This window comes from Alosa pseudoharengus, unplaced genomic scaffold (genome assembly GCF_046254945.1).
Source record: "Alosa pseudoharengus isolate Yale_2024_CS ecotype anadromous, Long Island Sound unplaced genomic scaffold, YU_APseudo_1.1 YU_APseudo_1.1_scf_20, whole genome shotgun sequence".
Taxonomy (NCBI): Eukaryota; Metazoa; Chordata; class Actinopteri; order Clupeiformes; family Clupeidae; genus Alosa; species Alosa pseudoharengus.
The window spans coordinates 19,512,199-19,531,799 of record NW_027468664.1 but is presented as its reverse complement, the minus strand read 5'-3'; the positions used below and the strand labels follow the sequence as shown (position 1 = coordinate 19,531,799).

At 40.2% G+C, this 19,601-nt stretch overlaps 2 protein-coding genes across 2 annotated transcripts; one reads left to right on the top strand and one right to left on the bottom strand.

The window, feature by feature from the left end:
* The first annotated feature begins 2,915 nt into the window (after positions 1-2,915).
* Positions 2,916-5,015, top strand: glipr1a (GLI pathogenesis-related 1a). The gene is made up of 6 exons (XM_076296805.1): positions 2,916-3,252; positions 3,628-3,885; positions 4,058-4,173; positions 4,418-4,506; positions 4,613-4,639; positions 4,746-5,015. Exons 1-6 carry the CDS (start codon positions 3,067-3,069, stop codon positions 4,898-4,900), a joined length of 831 nt encoding a protein of 276 aa, XP_076152920.1. The 5' UTR covers positions 2,916-3,066; the 3' UTR covers positions 4,901-5,015.
* Positions 5,016-12,021: 7,006 nt separating this feature from the next.
* krr1 (KRR1 small subunit processome component homolog) lies at positions 12,022-15,725 on the bottom strand. The gene is made up of 9 exons (XM_076297373.1): positions 15,593-15,725; positions 15,362-15,496; positions 15,109-15,234; positions 14,533-14,616; positions 14,211-14,267; positions 13,356-13,526; positions 13,137-13,214; positions 12,441-12,537; positions 12,022-12,221 (listed from the first exon to the last, which is right to left on the bottom strand). The coding sequence occupies exons 2-9, from the start codon at positions 15,458-15,460 to the stop codon at positions 12,085-12,087; spliced, it is 849 nt and encodes a 282-aa protein (XP_076153488.1). The 5' UTR covers positions 15,461-15,496; positions 15,593-15,725; the 3' UTR covers positions 12,022-12,084.
* Between the last annotated feature and the right edge of the window lie 3,876 nt (positions 15,726-19,601).

Here is a 19,601-nt window from a genome sequence, read left to right as displayed (position 1 = left end):
AAATAAGATGTCTCCCCTTGTTTCAGACTGAGAGTTCTGGATCCTTATCAGTGCTGAACTAGAATATGAGGCAATCACTGCTTGTACAATTATTAGACTCTAACCACAACAGTGTTATCCATATGGCTACCAGTTCAGCAGTATACACGGCTAGGTCTTAATTTAATTTTTCTAGCTACAGTATTGCTAGGTCCACCTCAGGGATTACACCTCAGGGATTACATAGGCTACTCCTACTCTCTTATCAGTATTATGCGTCTGTAAAAACATTTACAAACTGTTTGTATTTTCCTGTTATATTGTTTACTCTATACTTGTCCACTTTCCTCCAACAGTCCTAAATCCACCTTCTATTCCTCTAATATTCAAGGAGGCACTACTGGATATGTCACAGTTGGGCTGATGTTCAGAGAACCAATTCCCATATTATTCACCTTATTCTTTATAATCCATCAATAGCTGGCCCTATACCCAGGGGTTAAAGTGGGGGGGAACGGGGAGGAACGCAGTTCCGCCACCTCAGATACATTAATAATAAATATATTCTTTCATACCAATATAGCGCGATGATATTGTTAAAATAAATGGTGAGTTAATAGCTAGCAATTCTTGTCCAAAAAGTATTGCTACACCATGATACTCATATATGTTGTCCAACGGTGAGTCATGTTTCCCCATTGCACCAACACTGGATTTTAGGGGTTGCCCACCTGCCAAATCCCACTTTAACCACTGCAGACATATATGACATTAAGTATCCTTTTACAATTATCTATCATCATCCAAAAGATGCTTTTGCCCCTGCTTTTGTGAATGTTACATTCAGACTATCATTTCACCCCATCCCCATTCTCAAACACAAAATGGCGTTTACAAACGGAAGTTCGGGAGGAGCGTGACAGAATTTACCACGCCTCCTTCTTCAATCAGTCAGGTTACTTATTCGCAGTCTACCTGCCACCACTATTATGTCTTGATGCAAATTCTGGAATGTGAACTAGTGAACTGATATTTAGAGACAGTTTCTTCTCTCCCTTTTTTTCTTCATAACTAAGGTTTTCTGAGATATGTACTTTAGCTAATGTTTTTATAATAACTTTCTAGGTAGAAGATGGCCTGGTCAACCCAGTCTCAAGGATTTTCGTGAAGTCATCACGAAAATAAATAAATTAAACGTGCTGCCATTACGTTAAAGGCCTTTTTTTCGGGTAAACAAAACCAGGACTCTGTCCTAGAATTCTGTCTGGGCCAATTTGCTTACTTATGTAATATTATGTAATAATTATATTTTGTAAGTAGTCGGGTTTTGTAACTGCAACCCAAAACGCACACACACACACACACACACACACACACACACACACACACACACACACACAAACACACACACACACACACACACACAGAGAGAGAAGGAGACACAAAGAGAGAAAGAGACACAGACACACACACACACACACACACGCACACACACACACACACACACACACACAGAGAGAGACACCTGTCGTCCATTATGCCTTAAATAATGCCAGTAAGTGATCTGTCTTGCACACCACACACAGGCATTCTATGTAGGCTACTGCATGTTAATAATTATTGGGAGCAAAGCGTGTTAGTAGGCAACAAAGCCTACTACTTGCAACAGACACAGATTCTAGTGTCTGTTGCAAAGATGTGCCAAACCTGCCGCCACATCTGTTTATGTTCTGTCTGCTTTCAATTCTGTTTGAAATGCAATTTTTGTTTTCCGTGTAACTTTTCCCCTTGACACCAAAAGAGCACCTGACTAAAACAACAATATTAGTACTTTTTAGGGCCGAGCAAGCAGACAACCTTTATCTCAAATAACACAACAAAGGAAATTCATAACAACAATGGAACCTGGACAGAATGAGATGGAGAGATGGATTCAGTGGAAATGACTGGTTAAGGTATAAACACACAGAACACCTCAGCAATGACCGAACTCCTCCACTCTCACTCATGCCTGCATTACTCAGTTAGAGCTTGCACATTGGATGCAAGACATGACATTTCTGCACCCCTCACAGAGACAGGATGTTTTGAGTGTGTAGTTGAAAGCAAGATGTGTTGCCAGGTGAATTTCCTGTCACTTAAGCCTAAACCCATACATTTTACCAAAAAAAAGGAGAGTTGTGAGTTATGAGAAAATGGCAACAGCAAATCAGACAGATGTGTACAGAGAAGGGGACACAACAACATTAGAGGCAGAGGAGAGATCTGATGAGGAGCTGGAAGGAAGCCCATGTGAGGTATGATGGAGATAGATAACCTTGCTCTTCGTATCTTGTAATGTGGAGTGAGATAGGTGAAAGCAATGGCATTTTGGAAAACAAGGAAAATTGAGTTGTTTGGTATTCTCTGGTATTTCCCAGGTTTGGAATTCATAAATCCCACTCTGCCTTATGACTTCTGAGGGACCACCTGAGTGTATGAAGCCCCCTCCAGGTATCCCCCCAACCCCCTCCAAATATCCCCCTTCTCCAAAAGATGTCAAAAAATTCTCCTCAGTACTCTCCTAGGCCATGTGGAAGATATAGTTCCAAGAAGTCTGTGCTTTTGTGGCTAGTAATTTGCTCATGAACGTTTGGTACAATCAAAGTAGAACAAATACACAATTAAAAATGTGTCTCACTGTCTCTCACACTGTGACTCATTCTTACTTTTTTTGGATATAGATATACATTGTGCTTTCTATGAACTTCTTGTAAAATGAAAATCTACCTCAGTTCAGTTGTGCTATTCATAAAAAAAAGATAGTAATGGATTCCACACACTAAGTAAGAAGAGAAGAGAAGAAATAGACATCCGGGAAAAAATGAGACTCTTTCACCAGCTGCAGCGGTTTTAAAACGTGGAAGTGCTTTTTGACTCACTTCCTTCCTGGTCAGAAACTGAGAGAGCGGTAACACTGTAAACTCTCAAACAACAGCAAAGCGAAAGAGAGGAAAAGATCTAGTCAGATGGTGAAAATATAGCCAAAGGTGGAGAGAAGAGGACGAAGCAAGAGATAAAAAGCAGGTTGTAGGAGCTACTTGCACCATGGCTGGGAGGTGGATGGGTGTGGTGTGTCTGATGATCGTTATGGAGTTCCCTGCCATGGTGATGCCAACACCAGGTCTGCCACTGCCAGACATCACCGATGAAAAGTTTATAGATGACTGTGTGAAAAGCCACAACCTCAATCGGTCTAGGGTGAAACCGGCAGCGGGCAACATGCGCTATATGGTAAGACAAACTCGAAAGCTTTTGCAACAACTTGCACAGTTTCTGCATGTCAGTCAGGCACTGGTGTTACGGCTGGGCAATTGTCCCCACAACATCAAAATAGGAGAGGTGCTTCTGTAAACAGTTCACATCTGAATGAACATCTAGCATAGTCAAAGTGAAAAGATTTCACAAACAAATTATGAACCCATGTAAACTTTTGTGTGAAACTAAGCATCAGCATACAATACATGGATAGAATTATATGTTCCAGAAAGTCATGATTTCAACAAATGAGCAATTTTTGCTTTGTACCTGCATCACACTTCAATAATGACCAATAAGGCAAATGGCATCAAATAGAATGGAATGTAATAGATATCCGTCTCCTCTCAGACTTGGGATGCAGCGCTGGCAATAACGGCAAGAGCGTGGGCAAGAATGTGCGTCTTCGACCACAATATTTACCTGAAGGATGTGAAGAAGGTGCACCCCACCTTCCCGTCTGTGGGGGAGAATCTCTGGACGGGATATCCACCTAACAGCTTCTCTGTGGAGGAGGCCATGAAGTCATGGGTGGATGGCGAGTTAAAAGACTATAATTATGACCACAACTACTGCACACCAGGCAAACCGTGTGGCCACTATACCCAGGTAAATGGACTGATCTTCTAAAATGCTACTGGATGTAATTAGTCTCTAATGTGAGGAAATAAGTATCAGCAGAGTGACACTCACACACTTACAGTACGTCAATGTATTCACTCACGTTTGCATAGAAAGTAAATGAGTTCTGGTGTTTGTCACCTTCATTTTGTGTGTTCAGGTGGTGTGGGCCGACAGCTATAAAGTTGGGTGTGCTGTCCATCTTTGTCCTGATGGAGTCAAAGGCTTTAGCGAAGGTCATGCCAGTGCCCATTTTTTGTGCAACTACTCGCCAGCGTAAGTAACCACATCTAACAAGCTGAATGCCAAAACAAGTGAAATGATATGGAATGCTCTGTGGCCATGTGACTATGTGCCTGTTACCCCATTGGTGCATCATATGTTTCCTTAAAAAGGCATTATAAGCTGTATCATATGTGCATTACATGGCTTTTTTTGGGCCACATCAGAATTGTAAGTCTTAAGTCTTATCACTGATCTTTGGTGGAATGACCTCAGGAAGTTCAACCTCTTCTCTCAGGGGGAACTTTCAGGGTGAGAAGCCATATCTGACGGGAGGAAAATGCAGCAAATGTGCTGCTACTGACACATGTGACGGCTCACTCTGTCGTAAGTACTGTCATGTACTGTAGCTCACAGTGCAGAATCAGATAATCAATCAATAATTACTCCATACTCATATGTACTCATCATCACCCATGTGCTTCCTTTCCAGATGACCCAACCCGAGACGCAATCAGACGTACGTAGGCTATATATTTTCCTTTACAACCATTTGCACATATAATTTAACTCTCTGTGTGGTCAGTGGTAAAATGTGTATTGTTGTTGTTTTTGTCCGAGCTCAGGCTACCACTGGAGCCCAGAATGGGATCCGGAGAAGACCACCTGCGGCACCTTCTGCCTGGCAGTGCTCGTCCTGAGGCCAGTGGCTCTCCTGCTCATCTTCGCCTCCGCATACACAATCAAGATGCAATACCCAGACATATTTGTCTATGAATGACACACGTAATGCACAGGCTGGGGGCTTTAATGGTTCATGACAGGCTGTCCTGTTCTGATCACCCTGATGACTTTATTTGGTCAAAAGCAGTAAGTTGAAAATTGGGGGGGGGGGGGGGGGGTGCTCCAGTGACATGCTCCAGTTTCACATTTGGTTTTGTTACATTTATTGTTTTCAAAGCTTCTTTAGAGTTATACTACATCAATGTATTCAGCTGATTGATAATGAGTGGCGTTTTCCTGTGAGGAGCAACTTCTCTCGATTTCCTGAGACTATGCTCCCACTTACTTAAGATTTTCATCATTTATCTCCTCAAAGCTTAAAGATCCAGAGAACCTCTCACTGTGATTTCTTGTTAGAATCAGTGCCTCTCCCACAAGGGGAAGCCCTCTCAATGCCCAGCACTCGTCGATCAGAGAATGACTGGCCGATTGAAAATGCCATGACACAGGTGCATCATCATTCTCCTGATAGCACTCAAATGTTCCAAGACTCTGGCTCATAATGCTGGTGTATTTATCATACAGAAATGGACAGGGAACAAATTAAGAGAAATGACTAAAGCCCATCTACAAGTACTAAATTACTAAATCCTGTATGTTTTCAGTGTGTGTTCATGTGTAAAATGTTTAAGATAATTAAATCTTACAATGCAAGATGTACAGTTTCCACATGAATCTAGCTCTTTCAATTGTTCCTCGCTTTCAATAATGTGCCAATGGGTGTCAATAATACTTTTAATATCATCTATAGACAGTCTTTTTGTTTGCTTGGAAATATATGATCTATCATTTTACTTGGAAACCGAATTGTAAGGTTATTTATTTTAATCAAGTAAGTATACTTTAAGTGATGTGTCCAACCAATTATCAGGATAGCCCCTTGAGCGAAAGAACCTTTTCTTTAGCTTCAAAATCATATCAGAACAGATCTGATCGTCAAGTGAAATGGCTAAAGGAATTCCCTGTTTAACAATGCATTGGTAGGCCATTATCAGTAGAGAGAAAATGTTAAGAAAAAGGGCAGATTAACGTACAGATGAAGCTGTACTTCCCCAACCGCCCACTGCGGTCTTCTGATGAGCGTCTGTTGTGTCGACCAGCCATAAACTCTAGGTCAAAAGATTTTTTTCCTCAGTGGTTCCTTGTTGGTGGAATGAGTTGCCCAGTTCTCTCTGTTCCTGTGATAGTTTTGGGTCTTTCAAGAGAGGTCTAAAGGCATATATGTTCAGCATGCACTTAGTTAATTAAGCATTTTTTATGTTATGATATGTTTTGAGCCTGTCAGTTATGATTTATATTATAGTATTTGTTTGTTTTTATTGTTTATTTTTATTAGGCTTATTGTTAATTTAACTATTGTATTATTTTATTTGTAAGTCATTTTAGTGTCTGCCAAATCCCATAACCATAACCATTGACCATCAGTATGGAGTATGTTTATGAAGAGGTTAAATCTCATGTTTTATGTTGATTGAGTGTGTTTGTGCTGACTACTGGCTGTTAACCAAACTGCCCTTAGGGGACATTAAAGACTATTCAATCCAATCCATGGTAGAAATTAAAACATTATTTTCTAGATCATAAAGCGCTGTAATCTATGAATCTACAAATGCACAAGGAATATCAATCAGATATTTTACATGATTCTTCATTGTGAAAGGCAAAATAGGGCACGTTTGTTTACATATGTATAATTTACATACATACTGTACATTATATACACATTTACATATATATGACAATTATATATAGTACAACTCATACACATTGTATGTACATCATTTAAGACAGCTTTAAAAATAAGAGTATGAAATAACAGAAAAATAAGAACTTTGTAAGAAAAGGTAAAGTGCATTAAAACAGTTAACTGCTGGTCCATTATACAGCAACAGGGTCAGCCTTGGGGTCAATAAGATGGTTTAATATAAATAAAAAAGTATGTTCTGTTTAGGCCCCTGAGCAGATCAAGGTAAGACAAAGGGCACTGCTGGGGTCTTCAGAGGTAGAAGCTGGCCTGGTTGACTGAGGCCATTATTGGGTATTCAGAGGTAGAAGCTGGCCTGGTTGACTGAGGCCATTCTGGGGTATTCAGAGGTAGAAGCTGGCCTGGTTGACTGAGGCCATTCTGGGGCCCAGCTCTGAGGTAAAGTCCCCTTGTTCCTCAGGAATCTGGTTGGAAGTAGAAAATAAAACTGGTGCATTAATCTGAGAGTCCAGAGTTGGTGACTGATTATAGTGGGATATAAAATACAAAGATACATGTATGTAAATAGGGAAAACATGGTGAAATTCTAAGAAACAATTGCAGAAGCTCTGAGAATACTGTACTGTACATCCTGAATATATTCACGCAAACATTGACACCAGTATGACATGCTCCAGTTTAACCTACCAACTGAAGCCTGCTTTTAGTCAGCAAATCCCTCCAGCCGTCTCTCACTAAAGACAAGAAACAGAAACCAGTGTTAACACACACAAGTCAACTTGCTCAGGTGTACATGTTTATACACTCATGTTGATCACTTCAAAAACATTGTGTTCCACATCTTAGCTAAACAAAAATGTGCACTTAAATGTCAAACATCTGAAGAGAGCTCACTTCTGGCAAATAACCCACATTTGACTAGCCTGGCTAGCGCCACCACTTCTCAATGAGACGTGGTCTGGGAACCAAACGTTCATTTTCTCGTATTTGAAAAAAATGCCCAGATCCGTTTATTGGGTGCCACGGATGTCTATCAAATGCGTCTGTGCATAGCTCATCATCGTCTTGCTTTCCCCCCTGTTCTGTGATTGGTTCCCTATCTGAGGCAAAAATTAGGGCGGTAGTTTCCAGGCTGCCTTAGCAGCGTGAATCAAATCGCGCGCAAGGCAGCATGGGAACACCCAGGCTAACATTTGACCACAACTCACCTCTTTTGTGGGAGGGCTTCTGGTTATGAGGGTAGAGAGGCAGGGGCACAAACTGTGTTCCCCTCAGCTCAGCCACCCAGTCCATGAAGTCCATAAGCCTGCATGCGGAGAAGACAATGAGATCCAGAATGCATTTTTGCATGGATCATATTATACAACCGCTTCACACGTTCTGAGGTTTCGGTCAATGCTCCCACACACCACATGATAGCTTCAGTGTGTGCATGAACGTTACATTTTGCCATAATTTAAATTAGAGAAAAATAAAAAAATAACATGAATTGTAATTGTAAGACACGCCCATACATACCTATGATGTAGAAAGAAGACCTCTGCCTTCTTGTCATTCAGCTCACGTTGTAGAGATGAGGCCTTAATCTGTGTCAACAAAAACATCAAAAAACATCAAAAACATTCACCTGAGTGATTAGCACATTGATTACAAATATGTTATTATACTATGGTATGGGGTCACATAATGGTTGATCAAAAATTCATACCAGTCTCTTGTGTGCTGTTTTTTCCAGTGATGCCATCTGTAAATAGAAACCACTCAATTTATGAAAAATAAAAACAAACAACTATTTTAATAAACCTACTTTTCTCTTTGTCAGTATCAGCTAACATGAGAATGACAGCAGCAACATTTTTCATAAATATAAATGTGACTAATGAAAGCATAATATACGCGCCCCTCTTTCTGAACCAACTTTCCCATCTGTTGGCTGAACTGTGAGTGGACCATAAGTTACGGAAGGTGAAGGGACTCACCCGAGTCTTGCAGGACTCTTCTTTGCCTTCCAGCTCTTTCTCCAGTTTTTGGATCTTGTGCTGAAGAGCCGTCAGTTTGGGCTCCGTATGACGTCTCTCAACTTCTATCTGTATTGTGGCCTAATGGTGCAAGATATACATCATTACTCTCTGTCCTCTCTCTTTTTAACATCGTTAGGTTCAACAGCAGCACTCATACAATATATTGCCAGCTGAAAGATCGCAACATGTAGGCTAGCTGTTAAAACGTACATATTGAACCTGGCCCTTCAGTGATGCATTCTCTTTCCGGCAGAGCTCCATTTCAGACTGCACCTACAATGGACATTGAGAGTAGTGAATAGTGTCTTATTCATCTATGAAAATATTTTACATTTGTCCATTGTTCAATTGTAATATAATTTCATATTTGTTACAGTAACTGCATGACTATTACACTGTTCGCAATAATAATAATATAATAGTTTTTATTTTATGTTTTTCTTTTTATTTCTTAGCAAGAATGCTCCTCAAAATGTAGTGTATCCATCTAAACTCACACTTTTAAGCTGGTTCCTTAGATTGGCGTTGTCTTTCTGGTAGGACTCGATATCTTTCTGCAGTTTTTGCACTTTATTTCTGGCTAGGATCTACAGAAAGGAAAGAAAAAAATTTTTCACAAGACAAATTGACATTATACATTTCAGTTGTATTTCACAACATGAGGAAATATATTCACATGTCTATTTAGACTTAACACTGAGAATGAATGTGAAAGTGCCAGGGAGTTTGAGCAGCCCTGTCTGAAACAGGCAGGGTGATGAGAAGGAAAAGGGGGATGAGAAGCAGAGAAGAAGAAAGAGAATAGAATAGAACATGGAAGGTATACACATGTGGTGTAAAAGGAGTACTACAGTACAATAACTTAGATTGAACAAACCATTGAGAAGACTGCCATCATGAAAGATCTTGCAGATGGGATCTTTCGCTGGTTCTTAGATGCCTGTCAGTCACAGGGGATGGGCAGTGAATTAGCCTATCATGTGAAACAAATGTGAAACAACATAATTGCAAAATAAACTTACCATTTCCTTCAGGCGACTGTTATTTTCTTGCTCTTGCAATAAGGTCTGAGTGAGAAGTTTGATTTTCTCTTTCATGTCCTTGTTTTCTCTCTGCAATACGGAGACAGTACCCTGGAGGAGAATGTAAGTCATGATGCATTCACTGTGTTCACCCTGAATGTATGAATAGCTTAATCAAATAATGAAATTCAAATGAAGACACTACTCACCTTCAATTTCTCATTCTCCTGCTCTGTGCAGAGCTGAGAATCCATAGAGTTTTGGAGATGGTCTTGCACTTTTTTATTCTGAAAAGAAAAGATTGACGAACATAGACAAAGTTTGGTAATTATGAGATGGAGTTAATTTCTAATAGGATGACTGATAAGGTTAAACAAACAACAAAAAACATACCCACTTATGACATTCAATAATGACATTAATGACACACACTTATACAGGTTGACATAATTTCTCTGGATCGGACATGACAACACTTAAAAAGGTTATTTCTCTGGAGCTCTGACATAAACCTAGGTATACCTTTAAATGCAGCTCTGTTATCTGTGCCTCATAGCTCTCCCCAAAGAGTTGGAGCACTCTATCATCCAGTTTTGATCCAGACCCTAGAGAGCAGACAAAGAAGGATTGTAAAGGGTTAAGACACAATGAAACTGTAAGCAAAAAACAAATCCATATCCTAAAATAAAGAGTAAAAATGAGATGCTCTAGAGTATATGACCAATATCAAACATACCATTGTGTTCTTTCAGTACACCCTGTGGATATAGAAAGACTTTGTTAGCTTGAAGACATGGTGTCAACACTGATTAGGTCAACTGAACTACAAAAAAGCTAAAATATTGTTGTTCGAGATGGCACCATTACTGAAAACTCACATTAATTGCTGTTTTCAACAGGAATAGCAGAGGTACTATGGCTGCCATAAAAAACAGCTGCAAAGACAGAAAGGACATAGACAGGCAGACAGACAGAAGGATGGCACTGGGTCATTACCGTTTCTCAGAAAGATCATACATAATAATAGATAATACAGATAATAGGTAGGCTATCTACAATGACTAGGCCTGCATAGCCTAATTTCAGCTGTTTAAAAGGATAGCTTGTACAGTATGCTCTTTTTAGATCAAAATCTATAATAAAATGTACTATTATCTACAGAAGCGATAACACTGCTTGTGTCAAGTCTTGTGTAACACTGACAGTGACAAGTAGGCTAGTTCAATAGGTGTGATCGCTTGAACCAGACTAAATCAGAGAGGTGACTTACACTCTGAGAGAATGTCATAAAATACCAAAATCCGATGGTTCCCATGGTCTCCATCAGCATTGGAAGAAATTCCAAGGGAATTACAGCAGGTGGCGCAAAAGACCACCGTCTGAAAAAAGGCAGCCTTGACTGCGGTGGGTTATTAACGCAAGCTATAACAAAAGTCGACCGTCTCGAAGTGTGTCAAGTTACAACTGAGTTAAAGTTAAACATTTACGGCTAAAATTCTGAATTCTCTATGTACGTCACAATATGCGATCAGAACCGAATGATGTCACAATGAGGTTGCCCAAAGCGTCCGACCAAAGATTCTAGAACAGAGCTCTGTTCTAGAATCTTTGGTCCCGACCTGTTGCCGAGGCGACCTATGCTAGTGACATCAGGTGATTCTTAAAATAATTAGATAGATAGATAACTTTATTTATCCCCAAAGGCAAATTATGGAGACAATCGTCAAGGCTACATGCTATTATATTTATTTATTGCCCGGTAGTCGGTGTTTTAGCTGGCTTAAACAAATTTTAATTATTCATTGTACTAAAGACAGAGGGGACTTTGCTATAATGCATTGCCATGTCAGTCTATAGTGTAAACCAACAAAACGTTAACCTCGGTGAAATTCCAAGTTCAGGGTTAGATCAATCCTTTGCCCTTTTCCCAAATACATTTCAGACTTTTCCAAACTGATTGCTTTGTCACTGTTCTTTATTTTGTGTATTCCTAGGCGGGTGACCTATTGTATTTTAGTTATTCTATGCCTTCACTCAAATTTCCATGGTGTGGAAAACAACAGTAATTCATTATTCCATATTCTTTCTCACTTGTGTTAGCACCTGGTCAATACCGGACCCACTTTGATAATTTTGACCAAAGAAAACAAAAATAACTCAAAAGGATCTAAATAATAGGGCCCAGGAGATAAAACAAAAGACCCTTTTGGATAAAGTAATCTTTCTCCAGCTCACAGATGGATATGTACACATTTTTTTTATTTCAGGGAATACAGGTTATTAAAAAAAAACTTTTATAAAACATTTCTTCCATTACTTCTACTCCATTTGTTTGTTTTTGTTTCATCGAAATAAAGACACACGGCACAACTGTGGTTCACAGCTTCATTGTCCTTGTCGACTGAAAATAATGGTCCTCATGGTTACGGGAAGCTTATCCTTTGTTCTTCTTCTTCTTCTTTTCATCTGAGGGTCTGGGCTGAGGGGTGGGGGGTGCGCCAAGCTTCTTGTTCTTAGCTTTTTTCACTTTGTCTTTGATGGCCTGGATGTCAATTTTAGATTCTGTTGTGTCTGCAAAGACAAAAAGGGTCCATTCTTGTAATTTCACATAAAGTATATATAAACAAGCTAAAGAACTAAAGGAAAACAAGCTATATGTCAACATCAGTTGTACCAAACTACAATTTACTATGATGTCTGGGGGGAGGATGATTAGACATGCATATTTGGCATGCCAATCAGTTTGCCTTGGAATGGAAAATGAGAGAAGGTGTGGTTAAAAGACTGTACCTTTCTTGTCCTTCTTCACTACAGGCTTCTCTTTGGGTGGGATGAAGGCTTTGTTCCGTTCCTCCTGTCGCTTACTCAGGGCTTCAGCTTGTTTCACCTTTGGTAAAAACAAACAAAAACACACCACACACACACACGCATACGCACACAAATTAAGATGTAATCAGAAGTCAAAACAATTAGCTGAAGGCACCATCTTCAAAACTCCAGGCAATATGAGCATTAACTTAAAATAGATATCTGTACCAAGATCAGGGGTCCCCACGGATACCCATGGATCATATTCCACTTATAGAACTCTTTATCTGGGCAATTCCACGGAAAATTGACTTTTTGTCACATCCATAACACCAGTGAAATGCCTTGGCATTTGTATGATGTGAATGATAATTCATTTTTTGTGCATTTTTTCTCATTTACATTCTTCAGCCAAAAATAGCAAATGCTCAAATTTCATGTAATCATTCACATCATACCATACCATCACATTTTATTGGCGTTATGGATGTTACAAAAAATGTAATTTTCCATGGAATTGCCCATCTACAGCAAGTCTTTTTGCATAAATGTATATGTGTGGAGTAAAAGACTAGCAATTTCATCAACAGTGTTAAAAAAAGTGTTAAAAAAAATAATGATAAATATATAATTTAAAAGACTTTGGCATTACAAAATACTTCACATGGCCACTATTACCTTTATTTCACTCATCTTCTTTCTCCTCTTCTCACTCTCGCGTAGGAAGAATTCTCCTGTTGCCAGCTCTTGGTCAATCTGCAAAGTTAAAAGACAAACACACACACAATCACCGACAGTGAAAATAACATGAAATGTCATTACTTACTTAGGGGACATTTTTGTTCTTAATTTGGGTGTTTGGTGAGGTTAGCCTCCTGTAGTGGGCACGTGACTGACCTTGCTCTCCGGCTGCGGTGGAGGGAATGGCGTGTACTCCTTCTTCACCACCTTCTTCTTGGGCTGCTTGCGCTTGGCCAGGCTCTTGTGCCTGAACTTGGGGAGGAAGCGTTCCCAGCTCTGGGTGCGCAGCTCGGGGTCGCTGGAAAGCTCGCGCTTGATCATCAACGTCTGGAGCAGGGACGATACATTTAGTGCGTTAGGCAGCGTTCACACTTTTTTTCTCCTCAAAAACACAATAGTGAGAGTTAAAAACAAATAAGAAATTGACTGCATGTATGTTGTTGATATGACGCCTTAAGGTGCTTGCACACTGTCCAAACAAACACAAACAAACAACAGTTGGGTCAGTGTGCACTATCAGTCTGTTTGTTGGTGTTTATTGGATGGAGTTGTTCAAGTCTGACATGTCCAAAAGTCATTGTTCTCAATTACTGTCTGGGCAGTGTGGACCTAAAAGTTGTTGTTTTTTTTTTACCTGCAACCACTAACTACTACTACTACTAAAATAGCTAGTTCCTTGACTTGGCTAAGATATGAAAACTGACAATTATCTTTGTATGCATATTTCAAATAATAAGAGGATATTGCGACATTCTTTATATTAAGATGTTGTGCCCAACTTTGATTCCCTCAGCTCCAGGCCATGCCCCAGTGGCAACTGCACCCAGAGATGACAGTGTGTCAATCAGGTGGTCCAGAACAAGGATGGAACTCCTCACTGGGTCGGTGGGCACAACCATCAGCCTAACACTTTTTGCAGAGCAACCACAAGCTCTACCTCCAGTACATCTCAAACCTACTGAAATAGTATTGATATCATAGTCAATATTCTACTGGAATCTTATTAAGTACCTTAATATTGTAAATAGGATGGATGTTCTTCATTGTGTCCAACACCACTTTCCGCACCTGTCAAGAGCAGTTAAAGGATTAATCATAAATAACTAATGATCATTAACTAGATCACAGACACAATGGGCACTAATTAAAATGATGGGCAAAGTCACTCAATGAGCAAAGTGCCTCATGCATGAACTAAAGTGCATCAGGACTTGAGGGAGCATTGAGCTGACCAACCAATGTGTGTGCTTACGACCTTGGTCATGGGGTTAAATTAGCAAACAGACATTGCCTCATTAACAAATTATCTTTAGTTAGACTTTAGGGCTATTACCTCTTTGAGGCCACTGAACGGACCCAGGGCTGATACTGTGTTGCCCTGCACCATCACATAGCAGCTTGTGAGCAGCTCCAGAGCCTAAGGGGGAAAAGGAAATAGACGTAAAACACGTAAGGGCAAGAGTAGGTTTTTACATTTTACACTTTCTTTTATTGACTTTCTGCAATACAGGTCAAGACATATTCATCTGAAAGATGCAGACACAGGAGGTCCTGACATTATAAAAGTTCTTAAATGTGTTCCTGAAGTATTTTACCAAACAAGAGTGCTACAATCAAGGGGTACACTCAAAAGATGCTAAGCTCTGAGTCTTCCCTGATTTATTCAATTGCAGCCCTCAGATGAAAATTAAGCACAAATGTGGACATTTGATTCATAGTAATCAATAAATATTTGTTTATATAGGGAACTAATGCTCCACAATCAAACACAATCAAACTCACTGACATGATCAAGCATGAGCATATACTAAGAATAGTTGAGTTGTTAGTGAGGCATCCAACAAAAATCACATTGAGGAAAAATAATTTAGCATACTGTGAATCATTCATAGGGAGGGCCGACTCTCACCTTCAATGTGGATCCCTTTGGTCCAATCAGCCTCTGTCTTCTTTTTACAAAGCGTTCTCGGTTCCGCACCAATGTGCCGATCTTTATGATGTCGCAAGCCATGTCATCTTGCAGTATTCGGACAGCCTGAGAAATTAATAAAAATATTTATTAATACTACCATAGAATCTGAGAAGGAATTCTGACACACTGGCAAATCGTATCACCCATTTTCACTTGTTGGACAAATATTAGAACAAAAACACAAACCCACCTGTTCAAATGGTACACTTCGTGCCAGTAGCTTTATTAAATCTCTAGCCCTCAAGATGGCATATGGATCAAACGTCTTCTTTGTGGTCTTGACGGTCATACTTCCCTCAATCAAATCCAAATTGGCATTAATAAACTGCAAAAACATCACAATTGCGTTGTTAGTGTGTTTACTTGCCCAGTCTGCTGTGGTGGCAGTGAACACAATTGCATGTAGAGTAGGCTAACTTACTACTTCTCCAAGGGCTTTCTGTACAAGGGGCCAACATTCTTTCAGATATGCTTCCCTGTATTTTGGAAACAGGGTGGCAAAACTGCTCTCATCTAGTAAACCTCTGGGGTTGTCGTCTTTGGTGAAAGCAGGTTCCTTCCATCCCTCTGGTACAGTCAGTAGCTCCGATTCATCAACTGTCAATGTAAACATGTGTTAGCATGAAACTTTTATGGTTACGGTTATTCACCATGAGATCCCGAAACAAAGGTGTCCAAGACCGTGATTGGACGTACACTTCAGAAGTCGATGTTTTAGTCTAATGATAAACTAGGCATGCTTGCCAACGAGCTAGGCTACGTATCTAAACAAGCCACACTGGCAAAGTGAATGGGGCTTTTATTTACCGTTTGTCGGCGGATTATTAGTTATCAGCGAATAAAACACTAGTTTGTAATCATAGATAATTCAGTCACACGTCTATTTGCATATGGAATTTTAACCAAAGTACCTTGATTTTTTGTTTTTTTAGCCTTTTTCTCAGGTGGTGCATCTTTCACGCTTTCCTCCACGGGAGGCGCCATCTTGAAACAACCGGATGTTCTTTTCATCGTTTTGTTGTAAACGCGTGACTTCCATTCGTCGGAGCATTATTGCCACCTAGTGACAATAGTCAGTAGTCTACCAGTAGTCTACTACAGTAGTCTACCAGTAGTCTACTCTGGTAAATAGGCTAACCACTCTGTACTGTCTATGGATCAGGTAAAATATGGTTGAAGTATACCAACACTGCCATGTAGGCTATGTATGCCCCCAGACCCAAACACACAGGCTTCCAAACATTAAAATCAAAGAGACAAAATAACATTACACAATATTTTAGGTTTATTTATTGAACTCTGCCAGAGTGGTTTAGAAGTGTTTTCACTGCAGTTACAACTAAGAGGGTCAACACCAGAAAGCCTATACTTCCTCCAAGTATTGTCACAAGCATCGCAACCTCCTTCCCTACAAAAGAGAGTGGGGGGGGGGGGGGGGAATCAACATCTGACAAAGACAAAACATCAGCATAGGCTACCCCTAAAACATCTCTTTCCCTCTAATGCATCTGTGATGTTTCATCCATTTACTGAAATATCACTCTAGAGAACAAACCTCTTTTAAGTACCCAGATAGCAAAATCAGATTGGCAGATAGCGGACCGCTGGTGGTATGCCGCCAGTAGCGTGCCACTTGTGGTCCGCCATTGGACCACCACCTCTTTAAATTTAACTTGTCATGAATATTAAGAAAAGTTAATAAAATGATATATGGAGTATAACTGAACAAATGAAAAAGGTTTTAGACCAATAGTGCCAAAATATTGGGCAATTTGTCTGCAACCCGCCAGTGGACCACCAGAGAACCGATGAGCAAAATGCCAGCAGACCGCCTGCTATGCCCCCAATGGACCGACAGTGGTCCGCCAGCCTCTTGCTATCTGGGTAAAAGAGAAAAACATCCAGCCCCATACATTTCATGGCCTTAACTTACATTTTGAGTGTGTGCTGCGAGTTGACGAGATGTTACCAACCAACAACGGCCCAGCAGATACGACAGTCGATGGAGTCTGGCGTAGATCCCTGCGGACTTTGGATGACATCTTGGCAGGGCAAGTCTAGAATTCACAATCCACATTATCCTACTGGCAGCTCATTATTCTATCAAAATAACTTTGGGAGGGCTGTGGGCATTTCCTATCACTTTCTGAAATCATCAAGTGTAATGCCATTGTGCTTTTTGCAAGCTGTACTACCTCACCAAATTGGTTCCTCTTGTCCCTGAACCTTTGCAAACAGTTAATGTTAATTAGCTGACAACTGTCTATGGTGCCCTCTTTCAGATTTTTTTTATGAAAATAAAGTGCCTCTAAAGCCATTCCAGTGTCTTGGTGATTTATCTGGGGGGTAGAATAAATGCATGCCTAGAACTAACTAAGAACTAACTAACTAACTAAAGTAGGAACCTCAAATATTTACATTCCTAGGTTTTTTTTTTCAGTTATTCTAACAATGGTCACAGAAGAACTACAGGTCATGTAGAACTTTACCGTGGTACAGTTTTCATCTGGGGCACAGACTCTGGTGAGGCAGTGGATGTAGAATGGCAGTCCAGCCGGCATAGAAAACATCTGGACAGAGAACCGAGTCATCTGTGCCATGCCATTTTCTGATAGCCACATAAATGTTCTGTCAACTGGGCACCTAAAGGGGTAGTACCACAAGGGCAGAATTCCATTTACTTGTTTGTTTAGGTAGATCATACTGCACTGTCAACTTAAAACATGGAAATCTGAGTTATACATTCTTGTAGATAAACAAACATCAAATATACGTAACATGTGCTCAAATGTTTCTAAGCTAACTGTTTCCTAAAAGTCAAATGCAAATTTAATTAAAGAGTTATTTCAGACCTGACACAGACCAATGGTTAAACTCTGGTTCAGCATCCTTATACAGCACAGGAGGTTAGTTCTGCCTCTAACTTTCTCTAAATACAGATGCCTCTCTGTCTTTGAACGTCGTTTGAAGTGACCACCCACCCATCTCTGAGTAGTATACCCTGGGTTTTGTCCAGAGGGTTGCTGCTCTCTGTTGCCCAGCACGTCACCACTTCCAGAAGTAGATCAGATGCAAAGGTGTTGTGTGCGTTCAGGATCACCTCCAAATACAGGAAGTCGTCCGGATAGAGGGTGACGGCATTTGTGTAGTTGTCCGTAAACGAGTTGTCCTTGTACAAGGCCATGACAACCTCCAGGATATGAGAGGAGTTGGACTCTATCAGTGTGTAAGAGGGCACCCTGAAGAAAAGGTTGAGATATTTACTTATGAAAAACTCATGTGAGTACTGGTAAAATCATGGTAGATCATAAATGTTACTTTTTTTGCGCAAACAAGTCAAGACCTACATTTTTGTTGATTAGTTCTAAAAGAACTAGTTAGCTGTTACCCCAACATGCATGCAACAGTATAATGGCAAATGGTAAGCATGCAGACCAACTTTATAAAAACAATACAAATATATAATTCTTCTGTTTGTTTCTCAACACAATGGTCAGAGATAGACAAATGTATCTTTCCGATAAATGAGAAAACGTTTTTTGATGGGGAAAAATGGGAAATAGGCCTAAAGATGGCAACTAGAAGAAAGAAAGCAGCTTTCAATAACACATTGCTTGATGTAGTCCGGAGCCTTTGTAGTCTCACCACTCCAGGGGGACATTCATCTCGGTGTTGCGGAGGTAGCTCCTGGGGTAAATACACTTCCAGACCACCTTCAGGTCTCGCCGAGTAATGACCATCTCTCTGCTCAGTGTCACCATCAGCACATTTATGAACTCAATGTGGGTCCTGTTCACCTGGGCACCAGGTTTGGACAGTAGAATGATTTGTTAAAGTGGTTTGTAATAAACATCAGTACATACTACATATCAGTACATACTCCACGAACTCTGTAGGGTTCGGTATCTCATATAACATTAAAATCTTCTTAGATACATAATTCAATAGCAACACAGAGTGCTCATCTCCCTCTTCTTTCTGTTAAACCGTCTTTAAATGGTAATGTCTTCACACAGACAAGAGGGACACATGTGTAGACCTACCACTATTTTGGTGCCACAGTGACTGGGGTGGCGTGATGCCCTGAAGTAGTATAGGGTCCCACTCTCTGAAATGGGGCATCGCCCGTCATTCAGCACCACGGTTACGTTGCCCCCTAAGTAGTCCACCAGGTGTGCCTTGGCAACACTGCCCGTGATGAAAGCTTGTGAGCACTGTGTGAACAAGCCCTTCTCTGGAGACATGGGGAACACAGAGGAGAAGACAAACAAACCCACAGGGCATCTATACAGATATACCACTACTTGTGAATATGGTACTTTTGATTATTTTTAGCATCACATTTTTCACCAAACTGTGTAACTGATAGGATTTTAAAACCCTAAAAAAAAAAATACATGGAGATTAACAGATAAAGAACACAGCAAGTG